This window comes from Martes martes (genome assembly GCF_963455335.1).
Source record: "Martes martes genome assembly, chromosome: 8".
Classification (NCBI taxonomy): Eukaryota; Metazoa; Chordata; class Mammalia; order Carnivora; family Mustelidae; genus Martes; species Martes martes.
Window position 1 is genome coordinate 12,325,749 of NC_137895.1, and position 21,549 is coordinate 12,347,297.

Consider the following 21,549-nt stretch of genomic DNA (forward strand, 5'->3'; position numbering starts at 1 on the left):
GGAAAACTGATTTAGCGCCTCTCATCTCTCCATTTCCTGGAACCGGGGAGTCGGAAAGAGCCTGAAGCAGCTGGAAATTGCCGCGCACACACTCCCATGACAATGACCGCCCTCCTGCATCCGGGTTTCAGGCTTGCGTTTGGAAGAAGATCACACAGCTGACGCTGAGGTCACGGCTGGCTTCATTTTTACGTGGTGGTTATTTATAAATACTTCATCTGTTCATAATTTATTAGAATAGGATTTTTAATACATTTGAATACTCATGTTTTGCTTGAGGTTCTGTTATTTCTAAATGCACCTTAAATATCAAGTATTTCATTTCACTGACTTTAATTTTATGAATTCTACCCTCATATTGGTGTATCCTATTAGGCACAACAGGGGTGCCTGGGTGGCTCAGTCAGTTAAGCCTATGCCTTTCGGTGAGGTCACGGTCCCGAGATCCTGGGATCAAGCCCCATGTTGGCCTCCCTGCTCAGCGGGGAGCCTGGTCTTCCTCTTGCTCTGACCCTCCCCCACTGAGCTCTCATTCTCTCAAATGAATCAATAAAATAAAATTAAAAAATGAAACAGGTCAGAGAAAGAAAAATATATGATCTCACTCACATATGTAATTTTTTTAAAAAGAGAGAAAAAGAAAAACCCTTCAACAGACACAGACAACACATGGATGGCTGCCAGAAGGGGGGTGGGGAGTGGGCAAAATGGGAGAAGGGGGTCAAAGGGGCACACTTGCTACAGAACACGTCAGCTGTGGGGACGTAATGCCCCTTCTGGTGAGTATGCGTCATGATACCGTACTGAATACTGGAAAGCTGCTAAGAGAAATTTAAAAGTTGCCATCACAAGAGAAAAAAAAACCTGTGGTGACAGATGTTAACAAGACCCAAGGGGGAAAAAAAAAAAGGCAAAACAAATAAAGGCATATCTTCAGGCCCAGAGAAGCCTAGTGCCAGAACCAAGGCCACACAGCTGTGGGTGGCCCACCAAGAGCAAACCAACCAGTCCACAGAATCCCGGAACCTTCACTCTGAGCGACTTTGCTCTAAGGCCTGGGCGGGGAACACAGGTCCCCAAATCCCAAACGCCACAGGAGTCTCACCACATGGCCCGTACTTCCAGGGCACTCTGCTGCCACTCACCCTGAACACAGCCCTGCAAAGCAGGGGCGTCGTCCCTTTACAGAAGGGGAAACGGAGGGTGAACCAGCCAGCCGGAGGCGAATGCACGTCCCCGCCCCCACCCCGCCCAGCCGCTGCACAGCCGAGGCCGCCAACCGTCCCCGCTCTCTGGGGCATTTCCACGCAGGCCTGGTCCGCGGGCATCGTCACTACTGCCAGGTGTGAGAAACGGGCCACAGCAGCCCCACGGACCAGAGAGAACATAGTCGCCTCGCCCAAGAGCCTGAGCAGCCTATGTGGGTGGGAAATCCTGTTGGGGCCAGCCCCAGGGCTGGTCCTGCCCCCACACCCACTCTGCAGGGACGGCACGACGGGGGCGGCGGGCGGCCACAAGCTCCCCAGCGCGGAGCCCACAGCGTGCGCACACACCACAGCTTTATTATTTCCACAACGTTCCAAAGCATCTGTCCTGACCCTGCCCCAGAAGCAGACGCCCAGAGGCAGGAAGGCAGCCGGGTAGGGGGGGCTGCACCCCCGAGGGGCAGAGCACGGGGCAGTCCGTGTCCGGGGCGGGGAGACAGAGGACAGCGCCGCTGGGGAGGGGGTGCTGCGGGGGGGTGTTGAGGGGCAGCGCTCCGGGCTGGTAGGGGATGCGCAGGAGGCCCAGGGGTGTCCACGGGGCGGCGAGGGCTCACTTGAGGCGGTAGAGGACCTTGCGCTGCAAGCGATGCTGGATCTCGCCACGCCGCAGCATGAGATGCAACACCTTGTGGATGGCATGCTCCGGGTATTTCTGTGGACATGAGGCCAGATGCAGGAGCGAGCCTCCCCAGGGGACCCCCGAACACCCCTCCAGCTCACCTGCTGGGCCCTCCCACCCTCCCTGCTCCCAGAGAACGTTCTGGCCTACAAAAGGCCTTCACATCCGTCTCCGTGGCTCCTAAGAAGAGCTCACACGTCCTCAGTCCCCACAGTACGCCAGGCACTGCTGTGTACATGAACTCCCGTCCTTCCTGTGCAGCTAGTACAGTGATGACTCCCGTGTTACAGGGGAGGAGCTGAAGTCCAGAGAGGTGAAGTCACTCGCTCAAAGTCACACAGCAAGTAAGTGGCAGAGCTGGGACTTCATCGGAGTCCACCTGACTCCACAACCCAGGCTCCTGACGCCCTGAACTTCTCTAAGCCTCAGTCTGCAGGCCTACAGAATGGGCAAGGTCCCACCTACTGCATGAAACTAAAGACTGCAGCAAGATGACGTCCGTGAAGAGGAGCGAAAACCAGAAACTGGTGGGCTGTTCCTGTGATTTTTGAGACCACAAGTTCTCCGTAGCATCTAGAAAGCCCCAGTCCTCTCTCTGCGGTCAAGAGCACTGTGCTTCAGGAGCAGGACAGCTCACCCTCCTGGCTCTGCCCCCGCCCCTGTGCCCATAAAAGCCAGGCAGTGGGGGAAGGGATCGATGGGAAGGGCTGGCGGAGCCTGGCTGTGGACACAGCACCCTGTCCTCTCCCCGAATGGGACAGAAAACTGCTCCCTCCCCAGACTGAAGCAGTCCCTAGAGGACAAATGACAGGGACAGGTCCAGGACAAGGACAGCCACCCCATCCCCAACTCAGGCCTGTGTGTTGAGCCGCAGGACACGGCTGCCAGTTAGGTGGGAAGCAGGCACCAGGAGCGAGCAGGAGACACCCCACCTCCCAACCCCAGCCCAGCCCCCAGGCCCCATGGCAGGCCCACCTGCTTGGTGAAGTCCTGGATGATGCTGTGCTCGGACACCTGGGAGCCGATGGCAAAGCGGCGCTTAAGTTGCTTCTCGATTCGGCTCAGCATCTCCTGGTCCTCCTGGCTGGTAAAGCCCTCCACCCCTGTGGACAGAGGGAGGAACGGGTAGGAACGGGGTGCCAGGGACCTCAGTCGGCCCGTGGTGGGACGGACGCCTGGAGAGACAAGGCCCCCGAGCCAAAAAAGATGGCTCAGAAGAAAACTTCAAGAAAAAGAAAAAACACCTCGAAGAAGGGAACAGCATGTGGGGGACTGCACAGGCCTGAGCAGACAGTTCAGCAGAGCCCTGAAGCCAGGGCGCGAGGCACACCTGTGCAGAGGGATGCTCCAGGCAGAGGGAACGGCAGGCGCAAAGCATGGAGGTAGAAACCCGACTCCATTCGAAACCCACCCAGGGGCTGGCGACGCGGCCAGACTAGGGACCAGGGGTCAGCTCCGACCCCCTAGGCCACAGCATGGGTTTGGGTTTGATTCTGGGGGAGCAGCCAGTGGAGGGCTCTGCAGAGAGATAGGATCTGACTTTGTGAGAACACTGGTAACACATGGACCCCCCTCTGGCTGGCCAGGCAGCAGGGACAAAGTTCCAGAAGAAGCAGATCTCAGAGAGCTGAAGCCACTGGTGACACGGTGTGGGGGGGAGGGGGCACTGACCCGGAGGCCACATCTGCACGGTGCCCCAAGGAGCCCAGACAAGTGGGAGGCTCCTGACTTCCAACTACTGCTGTAGGGTGAGTCTCTCCTGCTGACCAAGACTTACAGATGCCTTGGGTTTCAGCTAAAGAGAGGGCGGGGCATGGTCAGCGAAGCCACTGGGACGGACTTCGAGGCTTCAGGTTGAAAGGGTTCTGTATGCAAGGCAAACTCCTACACAGCCTACAAGGCCCAACTAAAATTCCACTGTCCCAAATCACACCTGACCTCTGTGCATCAGCATCCCAGAGAACTCTCCGTTACCGAATGTCTCAAGAGACAGAAATCCCTTCCAAGGCAGAGACTGGCTTCACCAACACGAGGTTGGGGGTGATCAGGTCCCTCCCACCACCCAAGGTACCAGCCACACTGGCCCTCGAACCTGCCAAGCCTGCTGTCTCCTTGGAGGCATGGCACTGAGCCCTCCCTCTACCCAGAGCGTTCTCTACACACCCCCCGCAACAGAACCTAATGTCCTCATTTCACACCACTGCCTCTTGACCACCCCTGTCTCGACCACCCCTCTGATGGGGAGGCATCCTGTCCTCCAACACACCTGGCCTGCCAAAATCCCCACCCCCACTTCTGCCTGAACCTGATCTATCTGCCTTTGCTGTCTCTCCCCCCATTCAGAATGAGAGGCCCACAAGGCAGACACTTGGAGATGTCTTTCCTCTTACACCCCAACACCTAGAATGGTGTCTGGCAAATACCACACCCCACAGGGTGAAGGGAGGAATCTATCCCAGGAGAGCCTGGAACATAGTCAGTGCTCCAGAAAAATCTGTTGGAAGGCTGAGCCTGAGGCAGGCAGTGGGATTGACAGCAGTTTGACCTACACTGGCCTGCGGGTCGAGAGATCTGCATTCTAGCTAAACACATGGCACCACAAACAGGCCTTTGGGTGTCCATCTCATTTCGAAGTGTCCTGCTGGCTTCTGGAAGGCAGCCGGAAGTCAAAGGAGGGAAAGAGCTTTGGAAGCGCTCGAAGTGCTTATGAGCTCACAAGCGGGAGTGCTGCTGTTCTCAGACAATGACAAAATCACAGTCCATAATACTTAACGGGGTCAAGTCGGTTGTGTTCAAGCGTGTAGAAGAGAAACTGTGCTTCTCTTCTGGGAGGAAATGGCTGTGGGGAGAAAAGGGAGGCGGCGGGGGTGGGTGGTTCTGACCGCCAAGAGGAAGCTCAGAGACGCTCGGCAACCGCACAGAAGCACAAACCCTCCAGGCCTCCGGGATGCTGCCCGGCCCCCCCGGCCCCTCAGCCTGTGCCCCCGCGCCCGCTCACCTGACAGAGTGCCGGACAAGGCAGCGTCCAGCGTGGACACCTGGAAGAGCCGCAGAGCCTCCTCCACGTCGGCCTCCGTGGCAAAGGGCTGCAGCTTCATCTTGCTGAGGGCCTCCGCGATGCGCACGATGGCCTCCAGCTGCCTGCGGGAGCGACGGGGCGGCACCAGTTCACTCCCTGCCCCAACCGGCGCCACATCAGGGAGGTGCCCGCCCGGGCTAGGAAGGCCACGGGGGAGACTGCCTGCGGTCCCCATGACCCGTCTTCCCTTCCTCCTCGGTAATGGAACCAATTCTGACTCTAGCACATGGCGCCCAGCTAAAAGACACTTCCCAGCCTCTCCTACATCTAGATGTGTCTAGGTGACTAAGGCGTAGCCAAGAAGTTCCAAGGTCAAAGTTTTGTGGCCATTTCAGCAAATGTCCTGAAAAGATAGGCCCTTCTTCTCCTTCCTCACCTGTCACCTGGAATACAGAAGTGAGGGCTGCAGTTCCAGCAGCCACCGTGGACTAGGAGAACAAGCCTGAGTTGCCAATGACCCTGAGAAGCCATCACATCAGTCCTGGACCACCTACCCTCAAACATCCTTTGCTTACTCGACTCTATTTGGGGGTTTCCATCACATACAGCCAGATTCACTTCTAACTCATCAGCGCTGGAGGCAGGATGCAGCCTACCAGGTAGGTGCCAGCCCCCAGTCACTATATTCTGTGTAAACTCACAAGAATAATAAGTGAAGAACTATGATAACTGAGGTCCAGACAAGAAAAACAATTTCCCTGCAGTCACACAATGGGCCAGAGTCTAGGACCCAGGGCTCATAACTCCCATGACTGGACACCTCCCCTAACCCTCAGGTTTCCCTGTAATGAGAGAAGCCAGACAAAATTCACAAAACAGGGTTTCAGGTTTTCTCAGCCATAAAACAAGCCAAGAAACACATGTAGTCAGGGAAGCCACTGTTTATACTCCCCAAAGCCTCCCCGACCCACAGCCCATCTTATGCGCCTGCACTGGAGTCAGCAAGGGGCCCCGGCCCCGGGCTTGCTGGGCACATCCTGCTTTGTAACCCGGGGCCCGTCCGGCCCAGCTGGGTCCGGGCCGCGCGCGCCCGCTCACCGCACGGTGATGGGGATGTTGGAACGGCGGTCGAGGTCCCTCTCGTGCTGACGGGCTCCACTCCGCATCATGATGTACCGGTTCTTCAGCTTCTCTGCGGCCTCTGCCGACAGCCGGGGGCCACACTTCCTGCAGGATGTGGGGAGCTGCTGTCACAAGGCCAGGATGCACTCAGGGGGCACCCACCATGTCCCCCAACCACAAAGACAGTCACTCATTCAGGGGAATGCTTAGATCACCTAATCCCACCCTCATCCTGAGGATGGGAAGACCGAGGCCAGAAAGAGGGAGCGACTCCCCAAGGTCACCCAGGACCTGGCATCAAGGTGGGGCAAGACACACCTGGGGCCAAGCCCCTGATGACAGGGCCATAAGGACCTCAGAACCGAGAGGAGCACCCAGGACTGCTGCGTGCTGCACCGCTCAGCACTCCCAAGGAGGGGTGAGTTCAGGACCCACCTGACTCCAGTGCCTCACTTCCCACTGGAGGGGCCCTCGAAGAGTCCCCTGCCCTCAGGTTTGACCTCCAACAAGAGCCAACTGAGGGCACTTACAGGTTCTCAGCACCATAGTTAACAGCCCAGCCTCTGGAGCCGGGTCCCTGGGTTCAAATCCTGGCTCTGCTACTGCCCACTTAGGACCCTGGACGAGTCACTTAACCTTTCTTTTCCCACTTTTCTGCCTCAGGCCCACCTGCAGAACGGGTAACTACAGCACCTCCAAGGCTTTGGGACAGGGCGAAAGCTCATTTACACAGGAAACGCTCAGAGGAACGCCTAGCACAGAACGGGGACTACATGCACAATCACCGTTACAATCTGAGAGAGAAGCCGGACCAGAAGTCGCAGCCACCATTTCATGAATGTTCCTTGGGGCAGGGCTCTGCCGAGCTCTCAACCTCTGTGCAATCCTCACGAAAACCTAGACCTGTGCCAGTCCAGGAATGCAAGGCTCAGAGGTCCCCTGCCTCGCCCTAGGTCACACGGTGGGAGCGGACGTTACCCAGAGCCCACGTCCACAACGTCCACACTGCACTGCCTCCCTGCACGGGACAGTCCTGGGGGTCTGCAAGACCTTCTAGCTCCTACATCCCAGTTTTAGCCATGGGGAAACTGAGGCCAAGAACCACAGAGTGACCTATGCAAGGTCAGAAGGGAGCAGAGCTAAAACCCTAAGAAGTGCCTTATCTCAGGTCCCCTGTGTGAGAAGCAGGCCTGGGCTTCAGGGTTCTCTCCCCCAGGAGAGCCGGGCCACCCCAATCCCGCAGGGCCAAAGTCCAGGACTCACGCTCGACAGTAGGCAATGAACTTCTTCAGCTTGGCCAGGTCAACCTCACCCTCCACGGCCTGGGTCTGGGTCAGTGCACTCACATGCAGAGTGATGACGTGTTTGGCCAGCATCTGGTGGAGCCAAGGTGACACTGGGTCAGCCCACAGGCCCTCCCGAGCCTGGTCCCCACACAGAAGTTGCATGGGCAGGGAGGGAGGAGCTGGTAGGGCCAGAACTCCTGGAAAGGAGGAGGCCCCCACTTTCCTTGTGAGCAGCGAACTGATTCACAAAATCCCACAGCTGCCAAGGCCTTATTTGCCCCCGTGAAGACAGAGGCCGCCTGAGAACAAGCCTCCAGCAAGGGAGGCAGAGCAGAGGGGCAGAAAGAGAGCTCTGGTGACACTGGCCCCTGGATCTGGGTGGGCCTCGCACCTCTAGGCCTGCCCATTACACAAGCCGTTCCGTTCCTTCCAGAGACATCCCTACCGGAGCTGGGGTTCTAATCCTTGCAAAGGCCAACTCCCTTGTGTCACATACAATGGGCTGAGCCCAGGGAGAGAATAATTTCCCCGACTGCACAGCCCAGGCAGGAGGCAGGACTCCAGACCCCTAGACCAGTGTTCCGCGCAAGCCGCAGACACTGCACCCCCACCCCTGGCTGCCCACTAACAGGCTAGAGTCTTGCCAGGCAGAACTTTAGGCCAAGCCCCTGGTTTGCCCTCCCCCAGAGCTGCGGGCCTGGCTCCCGCGGCCCCAGCTGGCTCCAGACGTACCACATCCCTCTCCTCGTTGTGCTCGTCCTTGACAATGAAGATCATGTCAAAGCGGGACAAGATGGTGGGCATAAAGTCGATGTTGTCCTCCCCCTTTGTCTCATCCCAGCGACCGAACACCGAGTTGGCGGCAGCCAGGACGGAGCAGCGAGAGTTGAGGGTGGTGGTGATCCCAGCCTGAGAGGCGGGGGTGGGGAGCAGACAAGAGAGATGAGAACCCGGGCATACATCTCTCCCACGCGTACACGCACGCAGGCCGGCGGCTGCAGCCAGCAGACACCAGGGCAAACAGAAAAACGAGCCCCAGCCTGGGGTGCTCAGGGCAGCCGGAGGCTGGAGCCTGATCGCAGCTGCGGGTAGCACCCTCCGGCGTGGCTGGGCCAGGTGGGACAGCAGCCACACACCTTGGCTATAGAGATGGTCTGTTGCTCCATGGCCTCGTGGATCGCCACTCGGTCGTCTTCCCGCATCTGTGTGGGGCAGAGACGTCTGTGAGGCCCAGGTGAGGGGGTGGGGGAGCGGGGCAGCAGGAAAACTAGAGCAGCGACCAGCCCTGAGTCCCGACTCTACATCTGGCCCACGGCAAGAACCAGGCAGCCTCTCGCCCTGGTGACAACGAGCCATGTGGGCTTGGCTCTCCTCTCCCCTCTCCAGATCGGGAAACTGACGCTCAGAGGCTCAACTACTTCTCTCTGGTGATAGGCCTAGGACCGAATACCAGTCTCCAAATCAGAGGTGGTTTCTGCAGTCCCAGCCCAGGAGGCCAGGCCTCCAGCCCCACAACCCCAAGGAGCCACCCACCTTTCGGCCCCCACCTCACCGTCAGACCCACCTTGTCAAACTCGTCAATACAGACAACCCCACCGTCGGCCAAGACCATGGCTCCGCCTTCCATGATGAAGTTCCGCGACGAGGGGTCCCTCATCACTGAGGCTGTTAGGCCGGCCGCACTGCTGCCTTTCCCAGAGGTGTACACCTGGGGCAGGGGGAACGTCAGGACACGACCCAGCTCCAGCTCCTTGCCCTAATCCCAGCGAGTCAAGAGGCCAAACTGATGTGGCTCCCCCAAGGTCACACATCCAAGCTGGCTGTGGAGCCGAGAATAGAACCCATGCTCCTCCCTTTGGGTGGGAATGCGGCCCGGGGCACCAGCCTGGCCTGGAGGCTCTCCCCGGCGCAGGGGGGTAGGGGGCGTCCACGTCCACGGTCACCTGAGCCCCATCACGGCCTTGTGAAGCAACACTCACGGGCCCAGCTCACAGAGGAGCAGACTGCGGCCCCGGGCAGAGGCATGCCACACTCCTGGGGGGCCTGAGGGCTGGGCTGTGGACTCTTGATTCCAAGAGGAAGCTTGCCCCTCCCTAGTCCCCTGTCGTCTCTGTACAGAGCCACGTGCCACCAGCCGCCACCGCGGCAAGGCCAGCGTGAGGTGGGCTTTGAGTGCAAAATACACACGCGTCCAAGGTCAGTGCTTAACGAAAGAGAACATAAAGTACGCTGTAGTGTTTTCTATATTAAGCTACAGACTAAGACAGTAACACTTTAGATAAAATATTAAAATTAATTTCATTTGCTCCCTTTAGTTTTTCACCAGGGCTGCCGGGAAACCGGAAACCACCCCGCGGCCCACAGAGTAGCGCCCATGTGTCTCTAGCACGTGACTGCGGCACAACGCCGGGCACGTCTGACCCCCAGACCATATTCCCCCACACAGCCCCCTCCTGCCAGGTCATCTTCACCCCACTCTGAGCCCCCAGACCCACGGATCGCTGCACAGAGGACCCCACCTACCACACACTTGGGGTCAAATCCCTGTGCTTGCACGTAGTCGCTGTGGGACCCTGGGCAAGACTGAGCTTGTATGTACCCCAGTTTCCTCCTTTATTAAAAAGGGATACAGCACCCACTGCACAGCGAGCGCAGCATTAGGTCAGTAAATCTACGCAGTGGGCTGCAAGCAGTGCCTGGCCCCTGATCTTCGCGTGATGACCAACATCACGATGTAGCAGGTGGATGAACGGAGTCTCAGGGAGAGGACGGGGCAACGTGCTCAAGGTCCGCAAGCTAGCCACTGGCCAGGCCGAGACTCAAAGCCCACGCTGCCTCTGAGGCCACAGTCCACCCGCTGCCCCAAACTGCCCCACACCCGCTGGTCCCCTTCCTCCTCTCTGTGCCGTCCGGACCCACAGGCAAGAGGAATGAGGAAGAGGCCTTGGTGAGCCGGTCCACCCAGGACGGCCCAGGGACCAGGTAGCCCGAGCTGCAGCCTGTCTTCCTAAGGAGCAGCTGAGCAGAGCGGCGTGTCCCAGGCACTCACCCCAATGGGAGAGCACTTCTCCACGAACTTCAGCAGCTGGGACTTGGCCGTCCCCGGGTCCCCTAGCATCAGCAGGTTAATGTCTCCTCGGCGGGTGAGTCCGTCGGGGAGCCTGGGGGAGGACAGGCAGGTGGGCCAGGCTGGGACTCAGGCTGGGCACGGGGCAGGCTGACAGTCGGCCCCACAACCTGCATCAAGAGCCTGTAAGCCTCGGGCAGGCAGGGGCTCTGGGCTGGGACCCTCATTCACAGCCTCACCGGTGGTTAACAATGCCTCCAGGCCAGGGATGGACAAGGGTAGGGCACTCAGGGCCCGGCCACACAAGGTAAGGGTCTGATCAAAACGCCCTGGCGGCTGGAAAGGAAAGGGGGGGGCCCCCAGCACGTGCGACAGGCACCAGGCAGGCAGGATCCTGGCCCCACTGATGGGGCCTCTTGGGAAGTCCCTTTCGCCCTCCATGCCTCCACTGCCTCACCTCCAAAGCGGGCTTGATCGGAGCTTCCTCTGAGGGTGACTGTGAGAACTGGCTGGGTGTCGGACACATGAAAGCGCTTGCAAGAGGCCCCCAGTAAGCGGTAACTGCTGGTAACGTTATCTTCCCTAGCTTTACTGCTTCCTAGTTTCAAGAGCACACGTGCTGCCCTGCAAGGGCTAGGTTCTCATCTGCCCTGTTCCATGGAAACTTGGGTCTAGAGAGGTGGTGTCTCTCGTCCAAGGCCACACAGGAAAAAGTGGCAAGAGATTTAATCTCTGGTCTCCGGTCTCCAAGCTCAGAGCTCTCCCCACTGCACCTGTGGGCCCCCCTCCTTCCCCTGCCCAGCCTACCCCTACTTTGCTTAAGGGGATCCCTCTGGGTAGGAGAGCACGGATTAGCCATTAGGTGACAGAGAGCCTGGGAGCCGGGGAAGGGGCCTGGGAGTACCAGGCAAGGCTGAGGATCCCGGGAAAATGAGAACATTCAAGTCCTGACCGTCAGGACTTGAATGACCCCCCATGGCCAAGTCACTCTCCCCTCCCCAGATCTGGCGGGACTGAGCCCCTACCTCTTTCGGGAACCCCCAAACAGCAGGCAGGCAATGGCCTTCTTCATGTCTGTGCCCCCGAAGATGGATGGAGCGATGCTCTTGGAGATGACTTCATAGACATTTGGGAGGGCGGCCAGGCGCCGGAACTCCTCCTCTTCCTGGGGGGTCACAGCCCCGGCAAAGCTGCGGCCTGGGTGGGCCAGAGAAGGAGGGTGCATGAGTGCTGTATGAGGCAGACCCTGGCCAGCCAGTCAGGGGCCCCCACAGGGCAGGGCCTCAGAGCCCAGATGGCATAAGCCTGGGGAGACAGAGCCCAGGTCTCCCTGCCAGGACTGGGCCTGTGCTCGTGGTCCAGTGAGTGAGGGAAAGAGGGGTGTGAGGAGCTAGAGGGCCAGATCGTAGAGGCGCTCGGGGACCACTGGGAAGGGAGGGGGAGACAGGGAGACCAGGAGGCCTGACCATAACCTTGGAGAGAGACGGAAGGGACTCAGCCCAGGACACAGCACAGCCAGAGCCCCAAAGCCCAAACTCACCTGAGCCATCTGTGTCCACCTGGATGCCCAAGACACGGACGTAGGCGCTCCGGATGCCCACACCCACCCTGTCACGGCCCCTGTTGGAGGTCAGGCCAAACTTCTTGATGGAGTAGATACCCATGATGGTGACCCTGTTCCCAGGGACGACCTTGTCACACAGGTACCTGAGGAGACAGGGAGGAGAGAGAAACAAAGATGAGAGCCTGTTGGGGACCCTCTCACCCACCGTCACCCTCACGCTCCACCTTAGCACTGATACTCCAGATCTCTCCATCCCTCGGGGCTCCCCGCTCCAAGTGCGCATCGCTCAGCTGCCTGCAGGATGGTGCTGAGCACCCTTGTTCGTGGAGTTGGCCTGACCCTTCCCTGCCCGCAAGCGCTCTTTTGTTTTGCCGGCTAGGGCCCTAGGGAGGCTCAGTGCTAGCTCACCCCAGCCTTCAGAAGCCCCATTCCCATCTGCTGCCAGACTCGCCACGGGGCTCTTATTAGCCACCTCAGGGGAAGGGGTGTCCAAGGCGTATCCAAGGGTGTCCTTGTCCTCCTTAGGCCCTCCAGCCTCTCTGCAAGGTCCTCCCCCCACTTCTGCCTCTTCAGGGCTCCACGAGCTTGGGCACATCCTGCCTCTGGACATCCACATTCTCTTTGCAAAACTAAGACAATGAAACAAGGAGTCTCCAAGTTGCTCCAGTGAAAACCAGTGTGGCACAGAGGGGACACAGGGGCATGCACATGTCTGCACTCTGCCACTTAGAAGATGTGTGACCTCAAAGAAGTCACCGCACCTCTCTGAGATTGGAGAAGTAGCGGGGCAGTGATAACATGATCAGACCTGCTCAAGTCTCATGGGATCATGGGAGGAAACAGACCCAAACGTGCTTTACATGCCAGAGTCACACCCCACAAAGGAGCATCACTGTCGCACTCACTGCCCCAAGAGGATTCTAAGGCACCCCTGCCCATGCACTTTTTTTTTCCTCTTCTATTTTTTAGAAAGAGAGGAGAAGAGAGTACACCTTAAGCAGGCTCCACGCCCAGTGTGGAGCCCGACAGGGGGCTTGATCTCACAACCCTGAGGTCATGACCTGAGCTGAAATCAGGAGTTGGTCACTTAACTGAGCCTCCCAGATGCCCCTTCCCATATGTCCCGCTCTTAAGCCTGGGTTAGACTACTTGCAGAATAACCTAACAAATGCCAAACACTTAATTCCTATTAAGGACCTGTATGAAACACGTGCATTTTCCAATTACCATCTCCAGCAACCTATCTAGAGATTAAAGACGGTCATGAAGCCCATTTTACTGCTAAGGAAAGCAAGCCTTCGCCAGCTCACGTTAACTTGCTCCAGTCAGATCCCTACAAGTTTCCACCGTCACTGACAAAGTTAACAAAACCTAGGGATTCAGTCCTCGGAAAAACATGCAGCACAGAACATCGGCATGCACATCCTGGTGCAGAACTATGGTCACATCTGCAAGCCTTCCTCCCAGGTGGCTGCAAGGGGACCGGACTCTAGCTGGGCACCTCTCCTCCTTCCCAACCACTCCACAAAATCCAAGGAAGAATGTCATCAGAAGGCGTGGGTGGGGCGGGGGCGCCAGGGGGTTCTGGAACTGCAGAACTGCAGAGCAGGGGCTACGTGCCCTTGCAGATTCCAGGACCACCGAGGGAGCAGAAACATATGGGAAGCACTGGTGTGTTCCAGTGAACAAGTGTTCCACAACAAGCCATCCTCTCCTCCCACCGTGCCTCAGCCAGGGCCACTGGCCCCCACAGACACCCAGCTCCACCCCCACCTCCCACCCTGCCCCGCCCCGCACCCCCTGCTTCACCTGTCGCAGTAGAGCTGCATGTGTCTGGGCATCTCGCCGTGAGGCACGGCATCGGGCAGCTCCTGCAGCTTCAGGGTCTGGAAATCCACACACTTGCACTTGTCAGGCATGATAAAATACGGGTCCAGTGGACACTTGGGGCGCCCGGCCTGCTCCCTGTACAGAGAGAAAAGAAAGGGTCACCAGAGCTCTCCGGAGAACCCAAAGCCCAGGGAGCCCATCCCAGGAGCTGGGGACAAGATCTGGCCAGGAGCAAGTTGAGGCTCTCCGCGATAAGCTGGACAAGGCCCTTAAAAGGAGTGCAACTCTGTGGGGGACCACGAACCAGATCAGGAATGGGGAGGTCTGCTCCAGCCCAGGCTCCTCCCTTAACTTACGGGACGCAGCCAAGTCACACTCTCAACCCCCACGAGGGTCTCAGTCTCCCCACAGGTAGAGAGGCTGAATCACCAACGACCTTACGAAATCCCCACTCAAATCCCAGGATCTCTTGGTGAGGGTCTGGGCACCTAGAGACCATTCTCAGGGTCCAAGCCTCTTTTTACCTCCATGTTAGCAAGTCATGGTTCAATTACTATAGCAGCATTTCAGCAAAGCACCCACTATGTGCCAGACACTGTTCTATGGGCCGGGGACACAGCAGGGAATCAAAGTCCCTGCTCTTACAGAGCTCATGTTCTTGTCAAGGGAGACTGAAAAAGCCAGCTGGTAAATGGCTGCATGACAGAATGATAGCAGTGCCCCACGCTGTCGGGTAGGTGGGGAAGAGTGACCGGGTATGTGGGTACCGAGTGTAAGATGGAGAACCTGGGATGAACTTCTGGAAGGTGACATAAGAGAAAGCTGATGGAGCTGAGAACAAGGACTGCAGAGGTCAGAAGGAGGAAACAGCACATTCGGGGCAGAGGAAATAGCACATTCAAAGGCCCTGTGCCAGCAGTGTGCTCAACAATCCCAGGAACAGAGGGAGGCTGGGCCTAAAGAGAGGGAGGAGGACCGTGGAGGGCCATGCAGGCCCGGACAGTATCTGACTTTGGGTGACATGGAAATGATTAGGTCACCTGCAGGGCAAAGTGTCACCAGCTGTGATGTGGAGAACGGACTGGGGGATGAGGGTGGGCTTGGGAGATCACGGCTCCAGGTGAGACAGAAGAGCATGAAACAAGGCAGCCATGCCAGGTGGTGAGAAAGAATGTGATTCTCTACAGGAGCAGAGCCAAAATGACTTTTCCGCTGTCTAGACAGAAATAGGAGGGAACACTCTAGAGATCAAGGACTTGGGCCTGAGCACCTGAAAAATTGGTGCTTCCATCTGGGGTGCAGGAGAGGGGCGGCGGAAGGGCAGATCTGGGCGTGGGATGGAGGTCAGGTCTGTGCGGGGTGCCTGCCACCTACAGAGGGGCATCTGGCCAGCAGCCGGATCTGACCCTGGAGAGTTCAGGGGAGACACACATGTGAGTGTCCTCTGCAAGTGGACTGTATTTTAAGTCCAAGACCACACAGGGAGCGAGTAGAGAAAAAAAGCAGTATGGCTAAGCCCTGGGGCACTGCCACATTTAGGTCAGAAAGCTGAGGGGGACCAGCAGAGGCCAAGGAGCAGCCAGAGAGAAGGGGCGGGCCCTTCAGGTCAAGGTGAAGATCGCTTCCTGCAAAGGGCCGGAGAGCAAACCCTGGGCTGTAGGGGCGGAGGCCATCTGCTCTCTGCCTCTGCAGTGTACACACGGTCGGTGGCAATTACCCATGCGTGAGCGCGCCCTGTTCCCAGGCCCGCTGCCCCAGCAAGCCAGTGTGCCTTAGAAGACTCCAGCAGACTCATTCCCCTGCACTGCTTTTCCCTCCCAACCCTGGGTTCCCCCACAAAGGGGGCCTGGGCAGCCTGGTGGGCACGCACGGAACTCGCCCGCAGAGGACACCAACCCCGAGCCCCTGCATTCGGGGCAGCGCCACTCCCATGAGGCAGGCCCTGAGCTGCAGGCCGGCCCTCCCCCTGCCCATCTCACCCCCACCAGCCACCCCAACCCCCCTGACCAGGCGCGGGGCCCAGCAAGGCCCACTCACGTGTTGCACTTCCTAGGCAGGGCGTAGCCCTCCAGGCCGGGGCGCAAGGCAATGTTGCTGAGCGTGTTGCGGCAGCTCCGGCACTGGATGGAGATGCGGGTGGCCTTGGCGCGGACCCCGGACGCCGAGATGACGATACCAGGAATCTTCACCAGGTGCGACATCATGTCCGACTGCAACAGAGCCACCGACAGCGTGGTTGGTTCAAGGGAGACAGGGACAGTGGGGATTATGGTAAAAATCTCTTTTTCTGGGGCACCCAGTCAGCTCAGTAGGAGAATATGTGACTCTTGATCTCAGGGTCTTGAGTTTAAGCCCCACAGTGGGCATGAAGCCTACTTAATTAAAGAAAAAGAAACACATTTCTAGAAAATCTCTTCTAACGTATGCTAAAGTATTTAGAGATAAAGTGGCACTTCTGTAATTTCCGTAAAATTTAGCAAGGGCCCCAGGGAAGTTCAGTCAGTTAAGCATCTGACTTCAGCTCAGGTCATGATCTTGGGAGTCCTGGGATCGAGCCCCATGTCAGGCTCCGCAATCACTAGGGAGAGTCTGCTTCTCCCCCTCCCTCTGCCCCTTCCCCCTTTCATGGGCGTGTGCTTGCTCGTTCTCTCAAAAATAAGTAAAATCTTTTAAAAAAATTAAAATACAGTGTTTTAGCCAAAAAAAAAAGAGAGAGAGAAAGAAAGGGAGGGAAGAAGGAAGGAAGAAAGAGAAATAGCAAATAAGGCAAAATGTTAACGACTAAACCCAGGTAAAAATATGTAAGAATCATTACACTATTCTATTTCCAAGTGTAATTTTCCATAAGACAAAAAAATTAATAAGTTCCTTTCCTCACTTTCTTCCCGTTCCCAGTGGCTCCTCTAGGACAGGCAGGCCATGGGTTCATGCTGGCACCCCCTCCACAGCCTGGGACATGAGGGGCAGAGAAGGAAGAAAGTTGGCCCCCTCTGCAGTACGTGAGGGCAGGCAGGCCTGCCGCCATGACCTGGGGACACTGAATGCTGGAGCCACCATGGAGCATGTTTTTTTGTTGTCTTTTTAGAGCGCAAGCTACAAAGCTGCAGGTGTCCTGGCACCAGAATCACAAGCTGGAAAGGACAGCGGTTGCCTCAGCCCCTCCAAGCCATCCTGACAAATGATCCTTCTAGAGAGGGCTCTTCCCCAATCACAGGGAAGCCATCAGCTCAAACAAGCCGTTCACTGTGTCCTCCAATGAGTCTGAGGGTAGGAAGCGTGTCCCTGGGGGGAGCTGAGGCTTGGCTCCCTAATCAAACAGCTGCCCCCACAAAACAGGTTCAATGCCACGTCCACAGAGAGGCAAATGCGTGACACTGAGCTGGATTCCAAACATCGTCACAGAGCCCCTCCCTGGTGCTGGGAAGAGAGAAAGCTAACAAGCTCCAGAGCCCACCAGCCCGCTTCTGGAACAGACTGCCATCGTGCGAGCCAAAGGTAGCTTGACAGGGGCTCCAAAAGAGCTGTAGGATGTGGGGACATAAGCAAAGACCAGAGTATGGCCCTCTGGGTGCAATGCATGATGAGGAGGCGCCATTAGCTAAATGGGTGACACCCGGGCCCCACTGCAGAGTGCGCCAAGCACCGGCACTCGCATTACTTCCCTAGATTCCAACAACAGCCCTATGACCACCACTAGTGTCCTGACCATCGTCACTTCCTGCTCACCGCTCTCCTGCGATTTTATTAGTTCTCCACAGGAGAGCCAGAAGGACTGTTTGCAAATGGCATCGGCCCATTCTGCTTAAACATCTGCTGCTTTCCTACTGTGACTCCTACAGAATCCAAGTTCCTTCTCATGGTTGAAAAGGCCCTGGCCCTCTGGCCTCTTCCCTCCTTCCCCCTTCCTTCCCCCAACCCTCATGCTCACCGGGGTCCAGCCACACTGGCTTCATCTTATTCCATGAAGCATGCCACTATCCCCACCTCAGTGCCTTTGCACCTGCTTTCTCCCTGAGCCTGGAATGCTCTTCCCTTGGGCTGTCATGCAGCTGACGATGCATCTCTCAGACTCACTCCAACATCACTTCATCGGAGGCCTATTTCCACCACCACCCATCTCCCTCGGCCACTGTCATGTGTACCTCGTTCTCTTTTCTTCATGACTATACACAGCTCCTGAAGCCATCTCAACCTCCCTTACCTGGTTCTCCCACCATAAGCTCCGTGAAAAGCCCAAGTCCCATTTGTTATAGTGAGGGTCTAGCCCCGCTCCTGGAACGAAGCAGCCTTTAGTATTCGTCAATTAAAACAAACAAACACCCAGGGTACCCCTGGGTGGCTCAGCTGGTCGGACGAATGACTTGGTTCCAGCTCAGGCTCAGGTCATGATCAAGCCCCATTTCGAGCTCCGTGCTGAGTGGGGAGTCTAGTGTGCTTGTCTCCCTCCCTTGTTCCTCCCATGCTCATGCTCCCTTGCACTCGCTCTTGAATAAATAAATAAAATCTTTAAGAAAACAAACACCTGGATGACAGACTGGCTTTGCCAACCCCTCCTGCTTCCTATCACTCTTCAGCCGCATTGGCTGTCCTTCAACATGGCCTTGAATGTACCATGCCCAACTCACCACTCAGGCTTTGCATGGACTATACTCGGCCTCCCTGGAACGCTCTTCGCACCGTCAGCCCCCTCAGGTGGTTCTCCACCAAGAAAGCCTTCTCCGTCTTTCCCAGAGGGCTACCCACCCCCCCGATTTCTTCCACTGCACTTCTGATCATCTACAACCATCATGGGTGATATTCACTGGTTTACTCAAGGTCCCCCCCACATACACCTTCTGGGGCGATATAAAGTTCACAAGAACAAGAACTTGGTGTTTAGTTCAACATTGTTTCTCCATGGCCCAACTCAACACCTTGCCCACAAAAGGAGCTCGCTTGTTCAATGGGTTAATTATACCAAGGAAGAAACGGGCTCAGAGAGGTCGAGCGAGCTGCTCAGGGTCACACAGCTCGCACTCTGGTCTGCCTGTGTCCGAAGCTCCGAAACACCATGCAGCAGCCACTGTCACCCTCCAACCAGTCTCTAAGTGAACCCACCTTGAGACTACGAATGCTGGACGGGCTAGCATCCGACTTGAGCATGACCTGAATGTCCTGGAGCACCTCCTCGCCTGCGGGCCGGGGCCGGGTCACCTCATCAGCCACCTCCTTGGCAGCTTCCTCTAGCTGGAGAAGAGGAAGGTGACAACTGTTGGTGACCAGAGCGGGACCAGCCCTGGGGGACTCAGGGATGGGGTCCTACTCACCAGCTGCAAGTGCTCGGCCGGCTGCTTGTACAAGTAGTCGGCCAGGTCCTCGTCGAAGCTGGCCAGGTCCTCCATCTCCACTTCGACCCAATACTCCCCCAGATTGTAATGGCGCTTGAGCTCATCCCTGGCAAGGGCAGGTGACAGGATGGGGGTGGGGTGCAGAGCAGAGGAAATCAACACTGGCTGACCTCAGTGTTGACACCTGCACCCCACATCCGCCCACACCATCGCCAACCGCGCTCCCCCCCTTGCTCCTCTTTCCTCTTCCCAAACACCCATGGAGGTCCACGCGGCTCTATGATGTAACCCTGCAGAGGCTCCCTACCGCCCAGAGGGGTGTCCTCCAAAAACAGCCCAACGGAAACAGTCCACGAGATGCTGAGAGAGATCTCCACACTAAAGGCAGGGCTGCGTGCACAAGTCGGTTTGGGAGACTTGGTTCTTTCCCTGCAGGACCCTTTGGAGCTTTTTTACCTTCTCTCAGAGACTAACAAAGCTCAAACTTGGGAGGCCACAGATAGCAGCCACCGTGTCTGTCTTATCAACCACCAGATGGGACTCTGTTTACAGAGCATCCCATGGGACTACAGTCCCCAAACACACTTAGGGACCCCGGACCTATGCTATGCAGAGCCCTCTCCACAGCCTCATCTCAGACCTTATCCCTTTCGACCTTATGGCCCAGAGCCACGAGAAACGGCCACCCTGAACCGGAAAGCACCCTACTATAACAGCCCACCCATTCCTCTCCGCCCACACACACAACTGCTCCTATCGGCAATGCCCTCCACAACCGAAACTCTTTCCTCAGCTGAGGGTCATCCCGGGCTCCTCTGGAAGCCTCCCTCACTCCCCTTTTCATTCCTCCTTTGAGGCAACTGTCACCTTGTAACTTCTCTCTTGACCTCTATGCCTTGCCCCCACTGACTTAAGAGCTTCACTGACCTATGAGCTTCTGAAGAACAAGCAGCAGGGAGTCTTTTCATCTTCCTATCTCAATGCCTAACACAATGCCTGGCACACACATGGTCAATGTCAGCGGGCACATGAATAAATGGGAGGCAGAACCACTGGCATCCATTTACTGATGACACAGAGAGTCCGTTACTTGGAAGTCAATCAGCTAATCACTGGCCACGCCCAAGCCGAGACCCACAAATTCACCTTCTCTGCATTTTAAGGTGCTAGGGATAAAGGCTGGGCCTACCAAGATTTGGTGTGATGCCACAGGTTAGACAACGACTAAGAGCAGGTTCGGCGGGTAGCCGGCACCTGAACAGTGCCTGGTGGACAGGGGCTGATCAGCAGAAGCGGCAAGATTGGAATGAATGCCTAAGTGAAATAAATACGGACGACTGGGGCACCTGGGTGGCTCAGTGGGTTAAAGCCTCTGCTTTCGGCTCGGGTCATGGTCCCAGGGTCCTGGGATCGGGCCCTGCATCGGGCTCTCTGCTCAGCAGGGAGCCTGCTTCCTCCTCTCTGCCTACTTGTGATCTCTGTCTGTCAAATAAATAAAATTAAAAAAAAAAAAATCCGGACGACCACCTTCATGTTTTGCACACACAGAGAACTTGAGTCTAGGGGGCATCATAAACGCAGGCCACAGGAAAACAACAGGAAGTCAACAGCCAGTCCTGGATAAAGAACCAAAGGCCCCCAAGAAGTTCCAGATGGTTGTAAGGTGCCCACCCAACAGATGCTCACTCAAAAATTAACTTCAGGTATAAACTGGACAAAACCCAAATGTCACACGGGTGCGGCTGGGACCCGGATCCTCCCACCTGGGACAGGCCCCATCACCTCTCTGGGCCCGTGGCCCCACCCCTGCTCTAGGACAGCAGAAGGCTCTGAGTGCAGACGCGTGTTCGCACTGGGTCCGTGTGCTCCACGCCGGCGGGTCTGCACGCCCACCTTCCCTCCGGCCCGCCCCAGCCCGCACCTGTATTTGAAGGTGAAGCCGGTGCGGTCGGTGCCCACTCGGTACTGCCGCAGGAACTCCTTGAAGCGCCTCTGCAGCTGCGACTTGCGGGCCTGCCCCTCGTCGGCCGCGGTGTCCCCCCCGAAGCTGTCGCTGTAGAAGATGCCGGGGTCGTCGAAGCCCGACATGACTGCGCCTGGCGCGGGCACAAACAGCTGAAGCAGGCGGGGGACGGCGGCGCGCGGCCTGGGCTCAGGTGCCCGGAGGCTCGGCTCCGAACGCGGGGCTCGGGGCCCCCGCCCCTGCCAGAACAGACCCTGCCCACCCTGCCGCGCCCTCAAGTGCGGACGCCAGCACACTCCCAGCCCACCACCCCCTCGCAGACCCGCCGGTCTCACCTCCCACTTACCGAACTCCCGGGACCCGGTATAGAAGAACCTCCACTCTCTGACGCCAAGTTTCGCGGGAAAAACCAGACGCTGCGTTCGGGCGCCGCAGCCGCGGCGCCCCGATTGGCTCGCCGGGGTCCCGCAGCCAGCGATTGGACCGC

At 57.4% G+C, this 21,549-nt stretch overlaps 1 protein-coding gene across 1 annotated transcript; it reads right to left on the reverse strand.

Annotated features, from left to right (window-relative positions):
* Positions 1 to 226: 226 nt before the first annotated feature.
* MCM5 (minichromosome maintenance complex component 5) lies at positions 227 to 21,493 on the reverse strand. The gene is made up of 17 exons (XM_080811629.1): positions 21,409 to 21,493; positions 21,021 to 21,195; positions 19,079 to 19,205; positions 18,870 to 18,998; positions 15,810 to 15,982; positions 13,752 to 13,907; positions 11,919 to 12,085; positions 11,404 to 11,575; positions 10,361 to 10,472; positions 8,876 to 9,019; positions 8,448 to 8,513; positions 8,044 to 8,220; positions 7,289 to 7,401; positions 6,002 to 6,130; positions 4,883 to 5,025; positions 2,860 to 2,987; positions 227 to 1,917 (listed from the first exon to the last, which is right to left on the reverse strand). Exons 2-17 carry the CDS (start codon positions 21,185 to 21,187, stop codon positions 1,816 to 1,818), a joined length of 2,205 nt encoding a protein of 734 aa, XP_080667755.1. The 5' UTR covers positions 21,188 to 21,195; positions 21,409 to 21,493; the 3' UTR covers positions 227 to 1,815.
* Between the last annotated feature and the right edge of the window lie 56 nt (positions 21,494 to 21,549).